General features: G+C 39.4%; 1 protein-coding gene across 6 annotated transcripts in view; it reads left to right on the forward strand.

Annotated features, from left to right (window-relative positions):
- The window catches only part of CPEB3 (cytoplasmic polyadenylation element binding protein 3), a 186,505-nt gene that overhangs the window by 19,728 nt on the left and 144,261 nt on the right, over positions 1–22,516 (forward strand). For all 6 annotated transcript variants that reach the window (XM_054034807.1, XM_054034812.1, XM_054034809.1 and 3 more), the window contains exon 2: positions 48–940. In XM_054034807.1, coding sequence (XP_053890782.1) covers positions 59–940 — 882 coding nt within the window. In that variant the 5' untranslated portion in view covers positions 48–58. The remainder of the gene's footprint in view (positions 1–47; positions 941–22,516) is intronic.

The following is a 22,516-nucleotide window of genomic DNA, read 5'->3' on the forward strand; positions in this document are numbered from 1 at the left end:
ATAACCTGTCTTTGTGTTTCCCCCCTCACCCTCCACCACTGTTTCAGCTGCACAAACCATGCAGGATGATTTACTGATGGACAAAAGCAAAGCCCAGCCCCAGCGGCAGCAGCAGCAGCAAGATCCAAACGCAGCAGAAACCCCTTCTACACCCATCTCATCAGAGACGTCTAAACCGGAGGACAGCAGCCCAGTGACTAGTATCGGCACAGCAACTTCTGTCCAAAATAGCAAGGAGAAGATGCAGATGGAGTCCCCCATCTTGCCTGGCTTGAGTTTTCACCAGCCTCAGCAGGAACCTACACCCGGCACCTCCTTGTCTCCGTCCTTCGGCAGCACCTGGTCTACAGGGACCACAAACACAGTGGATGATAGTTTTTTCCAAGGGATTACCCCAGTCAATGGCACAATGCTTTTCCAGAATTTCCCTCACCATGTCAACCCGGTGTTTGGTGGCACTTTCTCTCCCCAGATCGGCCTAGCTCAGACTCAGCACCACCACCATCAGCAGCAGCAAGCCCAACAGCAGCAGCAAAGGAGATCACCTGTGAGTCCCAATCAGGCACCTTTTGCCCAGAGAAATGCTGCTTACAGCCATCAGCCCATTATGACCAGCAAGCCGTCTTCCTCCTCTGCCTCTTCCTCTTCCTCCTCCAGCTGGAATAACCACCAAAATGCAGCCTGGAGTACACCTTCCAACCCCTGGGGTGGGTTGCAAGCTGGCAGGGACCCTCGAAGGGCAGTAGGAGTGGGGGTTGGGGTAGGAGTGGGGGTTGGGGTGCCTTCCCCCCTCAATCCTATTTCACCCCTCAAAAAACCTTTCTCCAGCAATGTCATTGCCCCTCCGAAGTTCCCGCGGGCTCCACCCTTAACCCCCAAATCCTGGATGGAGGACAATGCCTTCAGGACCGACAATGGCAACAGTCTGTTGCCTTTTCAGGTAATGTCTTAATGCACCTTTTGCACTGGTGACAGATATCTCAATGTTTTGTTTAAGGTGCACTCTGCACCAGTATCTCATCTAGAAGGTAACATGTCATTTTCACCTTCCTCATAGCTCATGAGTATTTACCTCTTCTGAAATCGTACTGGCTGCTCTCAGAAATTGCACACTCAGATCCAAAATCTTGCATATGGACAATAGCCCTATTTTTCTTCTAATTTCACTTTTTAAAATTACTGCAAGGGGTTTTAACATTAGAAATCTGGTTGCTTTCAGGGAACATAGTTTCTATAGATTTTATATTCCATTCCTGTGGATGATCAATGTGTGTATTTAACTTAATATAGGATTTTTGCAAATACTATACATGTTAAATGGTGAGGAATATGGGGCTATTAATGTATAATAGCTGGCTTCAGATTTCTAACTAGAAGGCTAATTTTAAACAAAGATGCTTCTGAACCTGATATGCAGCTAATTACTTTTCACCATTAAAGAGGTTAATACTTATTGTTGAGATGTGGTTTAAGAAGGACTGTATTCACATAATGTATGCAATCAAATGTTGGAAACTTATCAAATGTGTAATCCAGTATTGCATCCAGGGTGTAGGTTTTTGATACATCTAGAAGCAGCGTAGGTGTGTACAGAAGGAGTGCCGTATCTGTTTTTTTCTAATAAGGAGATCTCTATTCAAATTGACATGATTTAGAAATGGTAGGACAGTATTTATTATTTTGTAAATTAAAACATGTTATGCAGTTCAGTATATTTGCAGAGAAAAGAGACAATAGGACACGACCTTCAGAGCCATATTGCAATGGAGTCTATTTACTAGCTACATAGCTCTGAAATATTTAAAGCTGCAGTGTTCTTCACCAGTTTGGTATCTAAGATGACAAGGCGGATAAATTACAATTGAAACTGAGGGAAATAGAAGCTCTGCAATTTTAATGTCGAGTGAGGCTTGTCTTGGTGTTAAATACCTTTTTTAAAGTGGAGTAAATTAGGGTAGGCACTCTCATGTGTATCTGCATGAGATGAAAAGAATCCCCCTTTGTGCCAGTTATCATTTCCAGTCTCAGGTCAATTGGAATGCTTCTGTTTTACAATATTAAGTGATATGTATGCTTTTGCTTTAAAGAGACACTTTCTCAGAAGTTACAAACTGCTAAGTTTTTAACATATTACTAGTAATAATAGGAATGATGTTTAGATTGATACTTTGTGTTAGAAATGTAGGAAATAAGTAAAAAAGTTGATCAGCTTTAATGGATATTACTAGTCTAAGAAATATGCATTCCTTTGCATTTTCTGCCATTCAAATAGGGATATTAAAGTGAGCCTTGAGACTTCATTTTGCTGCTTCATTCTGTTTAAAGGGAGACTTGCTAATTTCTTATTGGCTACCCTCAGTGGAGGAGGAACAGGTTTTATTGAGCTGCTGTCACTGTCTCTGTAGTATCAAAGAGTAAGCAACTCTTGAGACATTCTTTTCCCTGCTGAAGTTGTTACATCACCATGTTCTGAACAACATGAAAGGTTAATTGACATTAGCGAGCTTTCACCTATTCCTAAAGGTGACTAGTAGATGCATCCAAACTGGTACCCATATTTAAGTTCTCTAAAAATAAGATTTTACAAAATCTAAAACCAATGGCACTATTTGTGTGGTTTTAGTTACAGTAATTCTAATGGGAAGTGTCTTTTATAAATATACATTCTCCTGTAGTATTTGCAACCCAGACATAAGCAGTATTGTGCTAGTGCAGGAGTACCAAAAGTGAAAATTACTAGAAAATGCCATATATTAAACTTCTCATTCAGAAACAGGGAGCAGAAGAGCATATGTAGTGAAAAGTTAATTAGATTTTTAGAATTCAGTTTTGAAAGTCTAGGTGTTGTAACATAGGTCAGAAAAATTTACTTTCTTCAACATGAATTTTAACCTGCTAGTGGCCTATTAAACTAAAAACAAATATGTGCCAGTGACTACTTTTATGGCCAGGTGAAATATGAGCCTCACAAATTTTTCTAGTTGTCACAATGATCTTTTATAACACAAAATCTTGAGTTTTGCTTGAGGTAGTCGCCTGGATTAACAATTATTATTCCTGTCTGAGTCGTTTTTTCATCATTACTACACAGAATTTGCTGGAGAAGGAATCTTGTAACTGTAACATGGATTATATAGACAATTGTCTGTTTTTTATGTTTGTTTGCATAATTAAATTTCCGTTTCCTTTTTGAGGTGTAGTGACAGTTTATTTTAACATCTGTTGCCTGGTATTTTGTCTTAGAAAAGTTGAGCAATGTGTTGGCACATGAAGGTTTGCTTATCGGCACTATCAAATAATTCTGGCAGGTTCATCAGTCTGTTAACCTTAATTACTTTGGTGTGGTTTTTTTGTTGATTACAATGGTATCTTGCTGAACGCTTTCTATCAATATGTTAGTAAAAGTAGTTAACCAATGCACTCTATCTCATTTAATTTCCCCATGTTGAATTTTTTTAAACGGTAGACATATAACATATTAAACATAATAGAACATATAAAGAAATGTTTTAAACACCCATATTTGCCTAACTATTTATTGTTTGAGTCACATTGCTGTATCGTGCACTTCACAAACATTATGAACGAGGTCATTGCTCCGAGGAACTCAGTTTTGTTCAGACAACCTAGTTGAAGGATTAAAAAGTCAAAGGAGTTTTGGCAACGTCTGAATTGTGACCAGTTTTGAGAGGCAAGTAAAAGATGCTTTGAAGGAGAAGGTTGTTCCTACCATAAGGGGCATTGTTATAAATAAAATAAAGGTGGAAAGCTGAAAGCAGAAGACATAAACAAAAAGAACAATTGAAACAGGACTGGGTAAAACACAAAAAATAAGATGAGAGAATAAGAGAAGATGGGCAGACATGGGGTGAGGACAGATGTATAGAGCCTACAAAGTGTCGATGGGGAACTTTTACTATATGCTGAAGATAGTGAAGGGATTTGAAGAGGTAGGGGCTGATGAGGCAATAGAGGAAGATGATTGTCAGAATACTTAGTAATATCATTTTAACAAATTAGTGGAAGAGTCATTTCTCAGAAGTAGAGCAGTTTCAGCATACAAAATATTCTGATGACCCTGCTGCTTTCCTCATTGTGCTTTTGATACATGTAAAAATACACAATTACAAGTTACATTTTGAATACATATAGGTAAAACATAACATTTTGCTTCTGCTCTCTCTCTCTCTCTCTCTCTCTGTGTGTGTGTGTGTGTGTGTGTGTGTGTGTGTGTGTGTGTGTGTATGTATATATATATATATATACACACATACACAAGCATCTGTTTTTCCAGTTTTTGATCAAACCCAGCTTTACTGACATATTTCTACTAGTGATATATTTAAAAGAATGTGAACATGGTATTATCGCTTTTATATTTGATTTTAAAATACCATCTTAAAAGACTGATGTTGATCATAGCTAGAAGAAAGAGACTGCAATAATTTACATGGGGATTAATGGTTAGTTAGGTTGAGGCAATAGGGAGTCTTCCCACTGATTTTAATGGGAATTAGACTGGGCCCATACAAATTTGTTAACTAAATTTAGAAAATATCTTCAATTTTGGCAATTGATATTTAATATTAAAGTGAATTTATAAATTCATAAATTAACATTTGTTATATGTATTCAGTAGTGAAGCTCATTAATAGGTGCAAGTACTCTGCCATATGTTGTGCTGTCTTTGCTTACCAAAGTGAAATGGAGGGCAAAGGAAAGACACTGTATCATGGTTACAATTCCAGCATAATAACTTTTCCACCTGCTGATGGACTGCTCTTTAAGAAGCTAAGAGGCTTCTATCTGTCTTTTTAAATGTATAAGGTACTTCATGTTTTAAGATATTGGTATCTTTTTTGAACTACAGCTATATTGCTGTTCATGTATATCCATGAAATACAATGATGCATAGAATAATTTTGTCTTCAAGCCCTAGAAGACCATTGCTAACTGAACTGTGCTAGCTCAAAAATAAAGAACAGCAGCTAAAATGTAACCTTTTTCATAAGGTAATGAATTAGTTATTTCACTGTCACAGTACAGTAATTGTATTTCTTGCTTGGTATTACAGTAACTTAAACAGGTCATCATATAGAAAATGATGGATGAGTGGCAATGAGAGTGCCCATTGAGAAATTTTTCATGTCACCAAATCTCCAATATGGAATGAATTCCATGCAATTTTCTAGAGCCCATTTGTTAAAACTGAAACATTAATTAGTGCAATAACTATTAAAAATCCCTTTCCTTTTCTCTTAGATTTTAAATCTCTCTCATATAATATTCAGGGGTCACTGTCCTTTTGGGGAATTTTAGGGTAGGCATAAATCCATTTGCACATGTAATTTTTTTTTTTTAATTTTAATTCATAGTTTTAAATCTGACATTCTGGGTTATAATTTTTCTGATATGAGTTTAGTAGATTGACATTAAGTATGATTTGCTATGCAGTTACTGACATCAATACAGTCTTTTACAAGCAGTCTTGAATATAGACATTTTTCTCATATGTAACAATAATTACAAGATTCCTATTTCTTTTAAATAAATTTGTTTACATCAGCATTTAAAAACACAGATTATCAAGGAAATTTTGCAAGATTAATATAATCAGATGTAACAAATATTTGTTTGAAATATATTTTTAAATCCTTAATTCAACCTGCTGTAGGTGTGATGTGTAACTATTATAAAAAATGGACCATTTTGTTTGGCCTCACTCTTGCATTTCTGATTTTTTTTTTTATAAGCAATAGATGCCATGTTGGTCAGTGAAATATACTGTTATAAAATGTTGTTAATTCAGCAAATTACTGAAAGATTTGAAATGACTTTTTAGATCTTTCAGGTTATGTACTATGTATTAATACTTGAAATAAATGGAAATGTATGGGCAGTTGGAATTCCAGCTACGTAAAAGCAGAGAATGTGCAACTTCTTCAAACACTAAAGGAACATTTAGTGGTTGTAGGAGTGACACAATCCCTTTTCCCCCTTGGGCGGGTTAGATACTTACCAACATAAGTTATTCATTTACATGGTGAGTAATCTGATGAGAAATATTAATAGGTGATCATTTTGCCCCCGTCATCCTAATAATACTTTTAGCTCAACAGGTAAAGCTACCATACTGTTTGTAGCTAGTGGCTTCAGAAACTGTGAATGGTTTTATCTTGTTTGGTTCAGACAATTAATTTGATTGTGTTATACTATCTGCATTTCTTAAAATTATTAAAAATGTATTGGCATACTAAAAAAGAACTCACAAAGACTAACCTTCATAGGAGGTGATGCAACGAAAGGCAAGTCTATACTGCAGTATAGGTCAATCTAATTTATCTTGTTCAAGGGTGTGAAAAAGCTCCCCCGTCAACATAACTTGCGCTTCTCGAAGAGGTCGAGTAATTTTGCCGATAGGAGGGCATTTGCCCGTCAGCATAGTGCATCTTCACCAGACACACTACAGTGACGCAGCTGGATCTGTGCAGCTGTGCCGATGTAGTGCCATAGTGTAGACTTGCCCTAACGTTTAATATCTGGATTCTTTGTACTTCTGCATGCAACCACGAAATCTAGTGGCCTTCTGCACATAACACTCATCCCGAGCTTATTGCATCATTTATTATTTGAAAGCGTCAAAATTTGGTCACTAAGTACTTATGGGCGAGTAAATGTATTTTTGATGTTATTTAATAAAGGTAGACTTTTAATTGATTCACTTAAACTCTTTGATTTATTGTGCTATATTAAGACTTTTTTCAATAGCTATGTTTTTGGCCAGGAACAATTGGGTAAGAGAGAATGACAGTTCCTGTTTCTGTGGGGAGGTTATGCTAGTTATCCCTCCTCTTTATCCTCTTGCCCTTCCAATGCTGGGTGGTTGTTGCTAGAAGTCCTACTTGTGGATATAGGAATAGGTGGTGAGTGACTGGAGAGTTTGTAGCCTAGCAAAAGAAGATATTATGAGCTAGCTGCCTGGATGGTGACCATTTCTATTTCTTAGGAGCTAGCAAAGTAGTTGTCCAATCCACCTGTCACACAGGATGCCCACCTTTCCTTTCTGGATACAAAGTGCCAGTAGGGAACAAATGCCAGTGGTATCTAATGTGGACTTCTACAATGACTGAATTGTGTGAATCTGCGCTTGTTTGGATTGGGTGATCTTGCCATATTTTGAAAGCATTTCTTTATCAAATAATTTGTGGGGAAGGGTAAATATGGCTAAATTTATTTAATATACCTTGATGGTGACCTTTCAAAGGTGAGCTAAGGCTGTCTGACTAGTTTTGTTCTCTATCATCTGGTTGAGGTAGTCATTATAAGTTTGGAAAGCCTATCAGAAAAAGTCTTACACCTCTTTTTGGATTAAGAAACAAAAGAAAGGACACTTGTCCTAGATCACTAAAGTAAGTCAATTGTTTCCCAAAATTGTGAAATGAAGACATCACAAACTTCACCACCTTGCTTCTTTGAGCTTGCTTTCTCAGACATAAACTCATACCAATGTGCACATATTTAAGAAGCGGGGTGGCGGGGGAGGAAAAACTCTACCAATCCAAAACACTTCACTGCACACACACATTTCATTCTGGAGAGAGGATGAGAACAAGAATAAACCACACATGACAATTTGTAGTCATGCTGCATAATACAATACTAGAAGGTGCTCAGATGCTACAGTGATGAGAGCAGCCTAAGAACCTGTTTAGAATTTATTAGAATGCTGCTACAATACATCTGTAAGTGAAATGCAAGTATGCAGCTAAAACAGTATCTTCCTGTAGGAAGAATGAAAACTTTGATGAAATGAAGGGTACTGCTAATATAGTTTTTTAGTAGCTTCAGTCATTCTTGCTATTCAACCCGTATATTATTGGCAGAATCAGGAGCTTGAATCAGAAGCTATTTTTCTCTCCCCCATTGTGAACCTAAGGATTACTAGTGAGCAACCTTAGACTCCAGTTGGTAGGAATAGGAGCAACCGTAAGTAGGGAGTGCTGCACTAGGAAGAGGGGGTAAAATGGAACCCAGATGATACTACTCCTCACTTGTGGACCCAGAACTGTGCCGGATGGATGGGCAGACACACATACCTACTCTGGAGGCATGAGGATCCAGGTGGTGTCTCTCCTCTCTCCTCAAGTGGTTTTAGGAGAAAACTGCAGACAGGCATCAGCCAGAGACTCCAGCCAGCAGGAACAGGAGCAGCCAAAGCAGGGACTCTTTTCACCTTTGGTCACTCCAGTGAAAACTGTAAAAAGTTCTCTGAATTTCTCTGCCTTTGGTGATGGCTGTTTTTGCCAACACTCCCCCACCCTCACAGTCCCTACACCTCAGCTTCACTTCACCCTCCTTACCTGCTTCTCCCCCGCTCTGTCCCCTGATTCTCCTTCCTTTCAGTTTTCTTTACATTTAGCTGTTTCCTCTCCTAAGTAAACCCACCCACTAAATAAATAAATCATGGAACTAACATGACTTTTGCTGTTAACATTTTGTCCACTCTGCTTATATGTTATATCCCTTCCCCCACCCTGTGTCTGTCACGTCTATTTAGATCATAAGCTCTCTGAGGAAGGAACAGTTTACTACTCTGTACAGTGCCTAGCACAATGGGGCCTCACTCTTGGTTGCCCCTTAGGCAATACCATAATAAGCATGATGATGATAATAGAATATTGCACTATTGGCTTCAGATTTTTAGAACATTGAAACATCTCTTCAGATAAGAAAACCATGTATCATTAGACTTTGTAAATAGTTATCAGGAAATCTTTTTCATTGTGTGGATACTGTGATCATTTGGTGGTGCAAATGACCACACTTACCTCTTTTTCAACTTGCTACCCACAAATCCCTGTTTGTGCTGCATGAGCCAGCAACATGCTTCTACCTTTAGCGACTGAGCTTCTCTGCCTGCCTTTTTCTTATTGTTTTATTTATTTATTTATTTATTTATTTATATTATCTTAGTGCCTATGAGGCTCAGCCATGAACTAGAACCCCATTGTGCTAGGCACTATACAAACAGAACAGAAAGACAGTCCCTGCCCCCAAATAGCTTACAATCTAAATTGTAAGACAAGAGACAACAGATGGACACAAGCACCATCAAGGGAGTACAAGGAAACAATGAGCAAATATTGGTCAGCTTAGTAGACTGTAGTGTCAGTGCACCAGTTTAACTATATCAATTTATAAACTGATTTTAGTTAGATTCATCCAACTATTGTGTGTATGCGAGGCTGCATTCAGACCCTAGTGGCAAAAGATTAGATCTTCCATTGTATCCTGAAGCTCACACTATCTGGGCTCTTGTAAACAAAGAAAGGAAGCAAATTCAGAGCCTAGGATTCTTTTGCAAAAACTAATTGTCATAGGCCCTCTCCTTCTAATAACAAGAAGGGTGGTTAGCTTGATCACCTAAGAGTAGCTTAACTGTTGTGCTAGCAATCTCAGATAGCTGGGCCAAAAACTGTTTTAAGACTCTTAAGGTCAAAACCCCCCTAAAACTTCACTTGGGAGTCAGCTGGTAGGCCTGTGCAGGTAAATGAGCAGAGGTGTGATATGCATTGTATTTGAAACCCACTTAAGCTCACTACACTTCTGAATGATTTGAATCTCCTTGCTAAACACAGATGATAAATGTGCTTGACAGCTGCTGTTATCTTGGAAACCAGCAGCTGCTGGTGAACCATCATGTTTGAAACAAATTCTAATATAGTGCTGTTTTTCTTTCTATTACCAAATCTGCTGTTGGGTGATCTTGAAGAGATTGAGATGGAACTTCTAGTCTTCCTTCAAGTTAGAACTCAGTATGTTATGATTAAATGAAAATAATCAGAGTCCCTCTGGAGTAGTATGTGAACTTGGAGAGAGACTTTCCTACAGTGGCAGCATGCAACTTGGCAGGCTCTGTAATCGGTCTGAACAAACATGTCTGTCATGAATAAAATGGTTCTGTTGAGGAAGCAAATTTTAATCAAATGCTAAAAGGAAGTTAGAACCTATATTTTAGTGGTCCAAGAATTATTTCTAGTAAGTATTAATTTTAAAAACAAAATATTTGCAAGTAGCTCCATTTATAAAAATACTCTGAACAGGTTATGGGTCCAATGGTGCATTTGTCTACTTGTAATTGTTTTGTGATACAAAGGATGAATTTGAACCATTGTGTGTATTTTGTCACACTTTTTTTTTTTATTGGTTTATACTACTAATCATCTAGGATTGTGTCTAATGTGAGTGTAGGAAGAAAAGTAACTTATTAAATGTTGTGTAAATTGCACATACAATTGGTTCTCACTGCTGACTTGTATAATTGTTTTCAGCATAACGTTTCATTTTTCAAAACTGGAATAGGAAAACATTTTTGCTCGTTTGTAAAGAGTAGAAATGCAGTCAACCGTAAAACAGGATAAAATAACTTATTAGTGAATTTCAAGATGTGAAAAATTAAAGTAGGCAAATAACTGTTACTCTCCACAGTCTCCTGTTGCTAGATAGATTCAGCATATAACTCGAGTATTTACAGCTGCTCTCCTTAGTATTATTTTGGGAAGCAGTGACTCTGGAAGCATTTCTCACAGAAAAGTTGCCACTATGTCTGTCAGTCAGTGTTGTCAGATGTGGTAGTGCCCCTGAAATTGTTCATTTTGATGCAATACCTCCTAAAGTTGTCATTGACATTAGTGCTGCACATCAGAACAGGAAGAGGCTGAGTTCTTAAAATGTTGACACTACTTGTTCAGTTTTCTGAATTTCCTGAAATTTCAAACTTTCATGTATAGGCATAACTTAGCTACTTTTTTTAATCTAATTTTTTATGAATTTGGTCAAGCCTTTCATGTTACTTTGCATAAAATTTTAAGGCTATATATCTTTGTTTTGTCAAGAGATCAAAGGACAAGTTTGTATTTCCATCATATGTTGCTGCCTGATAGTTCTGAGGATTCCCTTTCAGCAATTGTCCCATTATAATTTAGCAAGTTCTTATTCTCAGTTATACAAATATTGCACACACACAAAAAATACCTTGAAAGAACATTATTAAGGTTACAAAATCAAGCATTCAGTAGTTAGGAAATTCTAAAATAATATTGCCTGTGCAACATTAATTTGGCCACCTTCTGCATATGTATTGTGGTAGTCTTTAATTAGATGATCACATTCTATTTTTTCCTCATTCACTGTGTAGGATGGATGGTGGTGAATTAATGAGCAGCTATTCAATTGTTTTCTTCTCATTGTTCAGCATGTGGTCCCAGGCCTTATTCACTGCACACCATTCAAACTCTGCTATGAAGGACAGAATTATAAATTTCCTTCTTATTTGGGCTTTTCAATGATGCTCATCACTATAGTATTCCAAGTACTTCAGACATTAATGAATTTATCTTCACAGTACCCCTGTGCGATTGGGGGGAGGGGTAATTATCTTCATTTTACACATGGGAAGCTGAGGCATAAAGAGCTTAAAGTCAAAAGTATACACAAATTTTGGGTGCCCAATTAAGACACCTAGGACCTGCTTTTTTCAGAATACTTGGCATTATATAGCACTTCATATTTTCCAGCACAAGTGACATTGACTTCAGTTGCAGTTGAGTGTTCAGAACTTCTACAAATCAGATCCCAGGGTCTCAAGCTGGGCATCCAGAAAATGAGATGCACAAAAGATGACCAGTATGAAAAGTATTGTTTTAAGTAAATTGCCTAGCATCACTCAGGAACTTTGGCAGAATCCAGAGGTAGAATCCAGTTCTCCAGGACAGCAGTTGCTTTATTCGTGAAGTTGTCTTTTCCCTTCCTGCAATCCCTTGCCTCGTTGCCACACACTTTCTACCAGCACATGTGGCTATCCACCCTGCATGCCTCCTGTCATGTGCTCCAGGAGGTGAGGGCAGCCTTGCCTTATCTCTTGCTTCTCTTGTTTTCCTCTTATGGGTCCTCAAGGAGGGTGCTCCCTGCCCACATCTCATCTCTGGCCCTCCAGAACTCATCTTTGGGTCTCTGCCCTGTGAGCCTCCCTGGCCACCCCAAACTTGCCACTTGAGCCGCCTGCATGACCTCCAGCCTGTCCACCTCTGAACCACACCCAGAGAACATCTGTACATGCTCATGCTTCACACCATCCACTTCCTTGCCCTCATGTCCTGGCCTGACACCAAGTGGCAGGGCCTGCTGCCACCGGAGGAGTGTGAGGAATCCTGGTAAGTCACCCTGTATTCCACTCTGGCTCCACAGCCCGCCAGGGATATTGGCAGGCAGCTCCTCCATGGAGTCGTAAGCATGGGTATGTGACTGGCACGGTTCATGAACTCCCCTGACACCTGACCCTGGAATGCATCTATGTAGGGTGCATCCGATTGCAGCCCTTCTTCTGGCTCCTCCAGAACCTCTTATTGAGGTTCTGGCTGCACTTTTCCCTGCACTTCTTGATCTACTGTCATCCTATCTGTGGCCCCACAAAGTTACCGTCCCTCCTTGTCAATCTCCTCTTGTGCTGGCCAAGATGGCCATCCATCACACCAGGAGGAGGAAGCTAGATAAGGAGGTGCTGTGCGAATGGGGCCTATTTCATGTCTCTGGGCAGAATTCCTATGAGCAGTGTCCATCGACTCTGTAGATGTGTTTGAGGAGTAGTGGGCGCAATCCAGGGTTCTCTGCTTGGTGTCCCCCTATGGCTTCCCTATTTTTAACCTTTGACCTTACTCCTGGTCCTGTTTTCACTTTTGTTGTCTCAAGAAATCACTTGTAGCCTAGACTTAGTGGTTCCTCCCCCTTAGCTGAGGTTGTGGGCCTTTAGTTATGGGCAGCCTAGACCCATCTGTCCCAGTACTACTAATAGTACATTATTTCCAACTTCTGCAACAAATAAGGTGGGGTCCTACGGACAAGTCTCCTTCACTACACAGCGCTGATTCATCTCCAGAGCAGGTCCATCTTGTGTACAGAATGAGGCAGGAGTCCAGTGGAAAAAATGTGTGATCAAATAATCAAAGATTGTCTCATAATGCATATGCACAAGGGTTCTGAGTTAATGTTTCACAAACAGCCTTAATGCTGGCATTTCCTAATTTTCAGTGCTTGACTTTGCAGTCTTAATAATGTGCTTTCAGTGTAGTTATTTGTGTGTAATTTCATAGATTTTTTTAAAAAAGCAAACAAAAACAAATTCCATCATGTGGGTGTCTATATATGAGGCCACATGATTCATCAGCAGGGTTGGAACCTTTAGAGCGACTGCACAGACCTCTGCCATTTGAGCTAATGGAGTAACTGATAGTAGTAGTAGTAGGTTGTCCGCCTCTCTGTGGACGAGCACTAAAGAGGGATGAGATATGCACTTTGCCAGTGAGTTTCACAGATGTTTGCTGACAGCAGAGAAAAGCTGAGACTCAGGAATCTTGGTTCTATTCCAGGCTCTGGAGGAGTGTTCTCTAGTGGACACAGACTCTTCTGCCCACATTCCACAAGCTTGACACCTTTTGCTCTGTCTCCTCCAATCAGTATCCCAGTCCTACATCAGTCTCCACTTTTCAGGCTTCTCATCCCAATTCCAGTCTTTCCCAGCTTTCCTGGCTCTTTGTCAATCTGTCTCTTCCTTGAACACCCTTACCCCACCCCTTCTCCGAAGGCCCCACCCACCCCGCTCACTCCATCCCCCTTCCATCGCTCGTTCTCGGCCTCCCTCACTCACTCGCTTATTTTCACCGGACTGGCGAGGGTCCCTTTTCAACCGGGTGTTCCGGTTGAAAACCAGACACCTGGCAACGCTCTACTTCTTTCCCACCTTCCTGGTCAGGCTTTTGCCCCTCTCCATTTCAAATTAGTGCTTCCACTTTCATGCTGCCTGGTTGTCAGTGACTGGGGAGGGTCATTGGGAGCAGAAGAAAGATTGGCTCCCTACTCTTAGTTCCAGTAGCCTGCCCCACCCCAACCTGGTGCAGGCATTATAGGGAAAGTTCTAGGCTGCTCTAGCTCTGGGCTGAGTATGCTCAGTCAGTCTGTGAGGATGGCATATGCACAGTTGGTCTGTACTAGGAGCTGTAACACTCAAGCCTGTTTAGAGAGGTTGGAATCTTGGAGATTTTAGCTGTTAAGCTCTAGCAATTCTCTACTGAGCATGTGCCTACTGAGTTTTTTCAATATAATTAGCTTATAACTTGGTTTAATTCCATTGCAATTTTACTGGGATAGCAAAAGACATATCCCCAACACAAAGGCCATCCCCTGCAAAATTTCAAGTCCCTGCTCTAAAGCTTGGGAGCACTAGAACATTTTTTTTTTTTTTTTTAAAGTTTTCAAGAATTTTTTAACATGGGCGAAACAACATATTTCCCCCTGGCCTCATTCTCAAAAATGGCTGAACTATTTTGACTGAAATGTCTTGAAATTATTTAGTTTGAGGTAGACACTTGGAATAGAAAATTTCAGCCCCAAGAGTTTGTTTGGCAAAGTTATACGCAACTAAAACCAGGGCTTTATATAATGGGAAGTGTTGGGCAACATTTACTGATGGTAAAATTCTGCACTTGGGTACATGTGTACAATTTCCATTGAAGTCAGCGATAGTCCAGGTGCAATACTGAGCATAGAAACTTATCTGATGTTTTTTGGGAGGTATCTAAAACTTAATGGAAAACACTTTTTACCGTTACTTTGCTGGCTAGGTGAGGGATGTGTTTCTTGTTACACTTACGGACATCATTCTAAATGGTAAAGTTCCTCCCATGTGGGCAGGACCCCCTTTTCAGGAAGTAATTCTGAGAGGAAGGTCAAGTGGATGATTGTGCCTTTTTCCTATTGGGGAAAGCAAAACTGTTTTTACCATCAACACCCACCAGTAAGAGGGGGCTGGCTCTGTACGTTCTTGCATAATACAGTGAGGTTTTGTTTAACTGAGTTTATGCCTGCTTCATTATTTCAGGGACTGCCTGACTGCTTAGACAATATGTGACTGAATTTAAAAAATGCTACACTATTTGTAAGTTGGTGTTTGGGAATATCAGCTAGGGCCTAGATCCCACAGTGAAATGTGGGTGAGTGGACTGCTGTGCTGGCAGTGAGTGCAGGATCAGGGCCTAAATTTCCACTATGACCAACTTCAACTTTTTGATGTATGTATTTAAAAAACCTCTACAAATATGATTTATTTCTTTGATTTCTCTTCTTAAAACCTTTAATCTAAACTTTCATCCAGGGAGAACAGTTCTTTTGCAGGTATCCTCCTAACATTACTTAGCTTTTAGGAAAGTAGGAATTAACTTACTGCATCAGACCACAGGTCCATCTAGTCCAGTATCCTATCTCCAAACAGTGGCCAATATCAGATGCTTCAGAGGGGCAGGTGTTAAAATCCTTCATTAGACAGATGTGGGATAATCTTACCCCCAATTTAGATATCATCCTGGTCTCCAATAGTTGGAGACTGGCTTAAGCATGAGCTTTAATGTCCCTTCCAAAATTTTATCATTAATTCTGACTCTGAATATTCCATATAAATATCTAATCTCTTTTTGGATCTTGCTAAGTTTTTGCCCTCTGTGACTTCCTATGGCAATGAGTTCTACAGTGTAGCTATGCATTATTTGTTAGGTTAATTTATTTCTGCATTTAACATTATAGTTGAATTTCCTGACTTGTGCATGTAAAATCTATTATGGTTTGAAATTCAACTGTAATATATCTATCTCTGTCTTGTAGTGCTATATATAGTTGTATAATTTGGGCACATAGAGGTTGCTTGGCAACCATATACATGGATTTCCTAACATTTTATGCATGTAAAATCTCAACTAGAATAATCAACATAAGGGTTTATTCTTCAGCCATTTCACCTGTCACACTAAGCAAGGTCAAACCTAGCTAATGGTTTGTGAGAGATATCAAAGTGGCAATCAGATGCTGAAGGAAGTGATGATGGTGATTCTTTAGGTTGTTCTTTTCCCTTTGAGCTAGCAAGTAAAAAGAGAATAGTATTGGACCAGATCCCCAGCAGGGTGTTAGTAAGGCTATTGATTCAATAAATAATCACAGGAGCTGATGGTCTTGCATTACCCATGCAGCATATGTAAGTTCCATCCCTTACCGTAATTAGGGGTATGTCTACACTTCAAACTGGGTGTGTTATTCCAAACGTGTTCTATATATAATTTTGAGAATCTCTGTTCCTCTTCATTTTATGGTCTGAAAACTACTTGGGACAGGAGAAGGCTTGAACTTGATTACTCAAACGCCCATATATATTCAGTTAAAACATCACTGCCTGCTTTTCCAGTGAGAATGGGTTTTATTATAAAAAGTCCAAGATTTATCTGAGACATTAATCTAGCCTTATCTTCCACTGTGGAACTTCAGGTCAGTGGCACTAGATCTATTACCCATCCCATAATATTTAAAGGATGGAAATAAAGCCTTTCTCAATCACATTTTGAATATTTTCTACCTAATACAGTGTACAGATCAAAGTCCATTTTCTAGATCATGATGCTGTGGAGTGGGTCATTCAGATTAATTTTGGTTTTGGCTGGACTCTATTTTGATTCAAGCATTTATTTACTTATTGGTGATTGGGGCTATATTGCATTTTTTTGGGAGGAACAACAATCTTTTTGAAATTTTAGCTTTTGAGAGAACTTATTTTTGTACACCTACCATTGGGTTAGAATACTCTTACAAAAATTTCAAAAAATTCATTTAAAATAGAACTTGCATGTTGCAATTTTGCAGGCCATTGGACTCTATAACATATTTGTACATAAACAAAAAAAGCTAAACACCCAAGCTTCTATTTTTGTGTACTCTTAAATCTCAAATGGATGGCCTAACACTTTCTGCATCCGCTCCCCATTGTTCAATATCTTCATTAATGATCTGGAGGATGGCGTGGATTGCACCCTCAGCAAGTTTGCAGATGACACTAAACTGGGAGGAGTGATAGATACACTGGAGAGTAGGGATAGGATACAGAGGGACCTAGACAAATTAGAGGATTGGGCCAAAAGAAATTTGATGAGGTTCAACAAGGACAAGTGCAGAGTCCTGCACTTAGGACTGAAGAATCCCACTCACTGCTACAGACTAGGCACCAAGTGGCTAGGCAGCAGTGCTGCAGAAAAGGACCTAGGGGTTACAGTGGACAAGAAGCTGGATATGAGTCAACAGTGTGCCCTTGTTGCCAAGAAGGCTAACGGCATTTTGGGCTGCATTAGTAGGACAATTGCCAGCAGATCAAGGGATGTGATCATTCCCCTCCTACTTGGCATTGGTGAGGCCTCATATAGAGTACTGTGTCCAGTTTTGGGCCTCACACTACAAGAAGGATGTGGAAAAATTGGAAAGAGTCCAGCGGAGGGCAACAAAAATGATTGGGGGGCTGGAGCACATGACTTATGAGGAGAGGCTGAGGAAACTGGGATTATTTAGTCTGCGGAAGAGAAGAATGAGGGGGGATTTTATAGCTCCTTTCAACTACCTGAAGGGGTTCCAAAGGGGATGGATCTAGACTGTTCTCAGTAGTGGCAGATGACAGAACAAGGAGTAATGGTCTCAAGTTGCAGTGGGGGACGTTTAGGTTGGATATTAGGAAAAACTTTTTCACTAGGAGGGTGGTGAAGCACTGGAATGGGTTACCTAGGGAGGTGGTGGCATCTCCTTCCTTAGAGGTTTTTAAGGCCCAGCTTGACAAAGCCCTGACTGGGATGATTTAATTGGGGATTGGTCCTGCGTTGAGCAGGGGGTTGGACTAGATGACCTGAGGTCCCTTCCAACCCTGATATTCTATGATTCTATGACTTTCAGATTACTTTCCTCTTATGTGCATGCAAAAATAATTGCAGATAAAAACTTTGAGATGTTACTATTATTCCAAAATGAATTTTTATGGCCAAACTGTACTCAGTAAGTGACTGTATTGTTTAAATTGGCAGTAGCTAATTTCTAACCGTTACAGAATCATGTAGACTTTCTGAAGAACACCATAGAGCATAAAAGGATAGTGTCCACTTAACAAATTAATTTCCATCTGAAAAATGTAACTGTCTCTTAGGCAAAGTAACCTTAGGTTACTATAAGTGTGGGAGTTTTTTTGTTTTTTTTAATTATTCCCTTTTTTGCATTTGACAACATGGTGAATATATAGTAGATTCTACTGTTTAGCTGAAATTCTTTTACACTAACATGACAACCTCTTTCATGCACTGATCTGGAAGGAGCTTAATGCAAAGGGGCCCCAGTCATGGATCAGTCTCATTTTGCTCGGTTGTATACAAACACATAACAAAGATGGTTCCGGCCTCCAAGAGCTTATAATTTAAAATGTGTCCTGTCTTACCTATTTTCTGCAAGAGTGTGTATTCTAGTAACAGTAGCAGCAAAGCTGAAACTGAAGAGGCAGCAGGCAGCTGTGTGAACAGAGGGAAGGGAGGACAGGTGGACCTGGTAATGGCTGGTGGCATCTGCCTTAAAAGTTCTTTTAAACAGTAGATCATTTTCTGCTCCTCTCCCAACCCCTCTCTTCCCCCACTCCTTTTTTATTTATTTATTTTATTTTTGGTGTTAAATTTCAGGATATACTATTGCTCTATCAGAAGTCATGTTGACTATTTGTTTTCTTAAAGGGACGCAAAGAATTTACTGAGCAGAAACATTTGCATTTGAGCATGTGTGTGCTCCTAATCACAGTCTGTCAACACAGCTAATGGTCATTGGAGAAAACTATATTATATTGACTACTTGTTTACATCTCAATATCTGCTACTTTTCATACATTTAATATCCTTTTGCACTTGGAGAGTTCTCTCTGAAATCGCTTTCTGTGGATTAATAATAGTTTATTAACCTGCAGAGGATTTAGAATATTCTGATTAGAATAAATGATCACTGTTTGATCCTCACGTAAGTACTAAAAGTCTCAAGATGCCAGGAAGATTGATGACCAACAAGATAAGAAAATATACATTGTTTATAATAGATACAAAAAATGACAGAAAAAATTTATCTTGGCTTCCTTTTCCTAAACCAGAAAGACATTTTAATGAGCATATTACATGCTTAAATAAGTAAATCTACTCTTGACAATTCTTTTCTTATGAGTATTACTTATGTGAAAACAATGCTTTTTTTTTTTTAAAATGTCGGTTAAGTTTTAGTCTTTCTGTGATGGGTCAACCCAGCAGAAGTAATAAACTTGCCACCCAGTGTTGTCCTGCAAATGTTGAAGTTCATTACAGTGCTAGTTTGCCTAATGCAGTTGAGATGTTTAGCCACTGTGTGACTAGTGTCAGATTTGAACTCACATCACTGAGTAAGAAAGGTTAGTATACAGGATCTCACATGTTTCATAGTGTGGCCCATATGTTAATTGAAAGTGTCTCATGCCTCTCAAGATTTCCTGAATGGTCTTCTGTCCTATTTGCAATCACAAAAACATCTTTGTAGCAACAACAGTTGCATATGTGGGGAAATATTTTAAGTGTGTTGTCATGGATTCACATGATCTGTGCTACTCCCCAGCTTTTAAACAGTTCCTTGGAAGAATCCCTTCACTGTGCCAGACTTTCAAGTGGTCCTACTCTTCCTTAAGGGTAAGCCACACAGCCTCAACACCTCTGAGGCTGAGCCGTGGGACTCTGGCACTCCTGTTTCACACCAAGAACTCTGCCGATAGCGACCAACTGAGAGAGGTTACTGATTGGAGACTTTTATACTCTTCAGGGACCAATGCACATCAGCAAACATTTTCAGTGACACCAGGCAGCCTTTTCAAAACGGAGCAGGATGTATTAGTCAACTGGAACACAGCATTAGGAAGTCCTTAGGTTGGCTTAGAGAAGCAAAGGTGTTAAGACATAATCCATACTGGCCAAGCCATGCAGTTAGCCAGCCACCGTGCTATGGAATCCATTTCTGGTTCTGCTTCTCTCACACTGTCAATCAGGCCCAGGTAAGAACTCTGTCTTTCCAACAGCCAACTCTTATTTCAGCCACCTGACACCTTTCAGTCCATTGTCCACCTCTTGCTGACCCATGCTGAGTTCATATGCTCTGCCTGTCAGAGTTTACCATTGTTAGGTGTCAATTGTTCAGTCCATGGGGCTCCCATTTTCTTTGTGGATCCTCCATTGATATTGTTTGGTTTCAGCTTGTCTTTTAATGACCCATTTGTTCCACCCCAGATAGTTACACAACACTTCATGTCTCTTGCTCTGCCCCAAGGGAGCAGATTTATCCCTTCTGCAACCACTGTGTAGCAATACAAAGTACAGAAGAAAACTGAGATGTGCATAGGAATCTTAAAAATATTACAGAAAATTACCCTTCCTCACTTGTGTATTTTAGCTGTCTTCTAATACAGTTGAGCAGCTGGAAGTAAGGTGGATAGTCAGCACCGTGTGGTCAGTCAGCTCTCTGCAAACCATGATTGAGTGTTTAATTGACTGCCAGCAGTCTACAGGCTACAGTTTAGGAACCTTTTGTCTCAATTTGTTTAAATCAAGGTGTGCCTCCCTGGTTTCATAAGTGTATTTTTATTTGTTAAAATATTTAAATTTTTATAATGCTCAGAACTTTCTCAAAGAGATACTCTGGTTTCTCTTCAGATCGTATAAATCTTTCGCCTTTTACTTTGAGATGGAAGACTTCATTAGATGCCTTTATAAAGTTAATGTATTTGAATGGATAGGGTTTCTACTGTGTAATATAAAGTATAAGCTTTATATTAAAGGTACATTTGTAAAGGGTTAATGAATGGCTAATACATTAGTCAATTGTTACAATTCAGCAGATCAACAGATGGCTTACAACCAAGTATAATACCATCTACTGTGCTTAGTAACCTTAGTAACACATACGACTCATGTCTGCCACATGCTTATATCTATTAAACATATAACTCTTTTAAAACTTTTTAGCATTAAAGTGTGACAAATAAAAATCTCTGAAAAATATTTTTCAGGGTCAGAAGAGGCTATTAGATTAGTGATATAAAGGAAGTCAGACAAGGTGGTCATTAAATTTCACTGAATTACCCCTATATTGAGCCTGATAACTTTAGTTAGACTAAATCTTTTCAGTCCTCAGAAGACTAAACTGTTATGCCAAAAGCAGAGAACAGGAGAGACAGAGGTGCCACCAATGTCTGAGACCCCTGCAATGCCAGGGAATTGATTAGGTGAAATATGCCCAGATATTCTAGTAGGTAATCTGCAGAAGAAGGTGAACACCCCCCAAAGATCCCTCCCAATCTGATCTGAGGAAAATGTGTTCCTGACCCCAAATTTGGTGATCAGTTTGACCCTGAGTATTTGAGCAAGACATACCAGATAGGCAACTAAGATAGATTCTCTGCCACCTAGATGCGCTGTCCAATAGCCCATCTGCAGCTGTTGCCAATTTCTGATGCTTCAGAGGAAGGTGAAAAAACTCCCTGGAATACATCTGACCAATTGTACATCAGGGGAAAAAAAAAAACTTCCTGATCTCTGCAGGCGATTTGATTATCGTCATTGTCTTAATGCAGAGCTGCTAGTGTTGTGGGAATGTTGAGGGCAATGCAGGCAATCCTGTTCTCCCCATCACCCAGGAAGAAAGACAATCAATAGGAGGATTCATAGATTCACAGACTTCAAGGCTGGAATCACACATAGGCTGTAGAATTTCTGTCAGAAGCTGGAGTAAAGCATATATTCTGGAAAGATAGCTAATTTTATTTTAAAGACTCCATGTAATGGCGAGTAAACTACCTTCCCTGGTAAGGTGTTTCAATGTTTAATTACCCTCACTGCTTGGAAATTGCATTTTATTTCAAGGACAAACTTGTCAAATTTCAACATCCAGTCATTAAATCTTATTTGTCTGCAAGATTGAAAACCCTGCCCCCTGTTGTCTGATATCTTTTCCATGTGTGATTCCCTATACCAGGGGGAAGGCAACCTATGGCACGTGCGCCGAAGGCGGCACGCGAACTGATTTTCAGTGGCACTCATGTTGCCCAGGTCCTGGCCACTGGTCCGGGGGGCTCTGCATTTTAATTTAATTTTAAATTAACTTCTAAACATTTTGAAACCTTATTTACTTTACATACAACAATAGTTTAGTTATATATTATAGACTTCGAGAAAGAGACCTTCTAAAAAGGTTAAAATGTATTACTGGCACACAACCTTAAATTAGAGTGAATAAATGAAGACTTGGCACACCACTTCTGAAAGGTTGCCGACCCCTGCCCTATACACAGTGATCAAATCACCTCTCAACCGTCTCTTCAGTAAGCTGAATGGTTTGAATTCCTTAAGCCTTGAATCATAAGGTTTGCTTTTCCAGCCCCTAGATGAAATTTTTGTGGCCTTTCTTTTGAACTCTCTCAAGCATTTCATCACCCTTCTTGAATTATGGACACAGTATTCTAATTGTGGTCTGGCAATGCTGTGTAGAGGCAAAATTATTGCCCTACTTCTACTTGATATTCCCTTTTTATACATCCAAGGATTGCATTAGCCCTTTTTGCCGTAGC

The sequence above is a fragment of the Malaclemys terrapin genome, chromosome 7 (genome assembly GCF_027887155.1).
Source record: "Malaclemys terrapin pileata isolate rMalTer1 chromosome 7, rMalTer1.hap1, whole genome shotgun sequence".
Classification (NCBI taxonomy): Eukaryota; Metazoa; Chordata; order Testudines; family Emydidae; genus Malaclemys; species Malaclemys terrapin.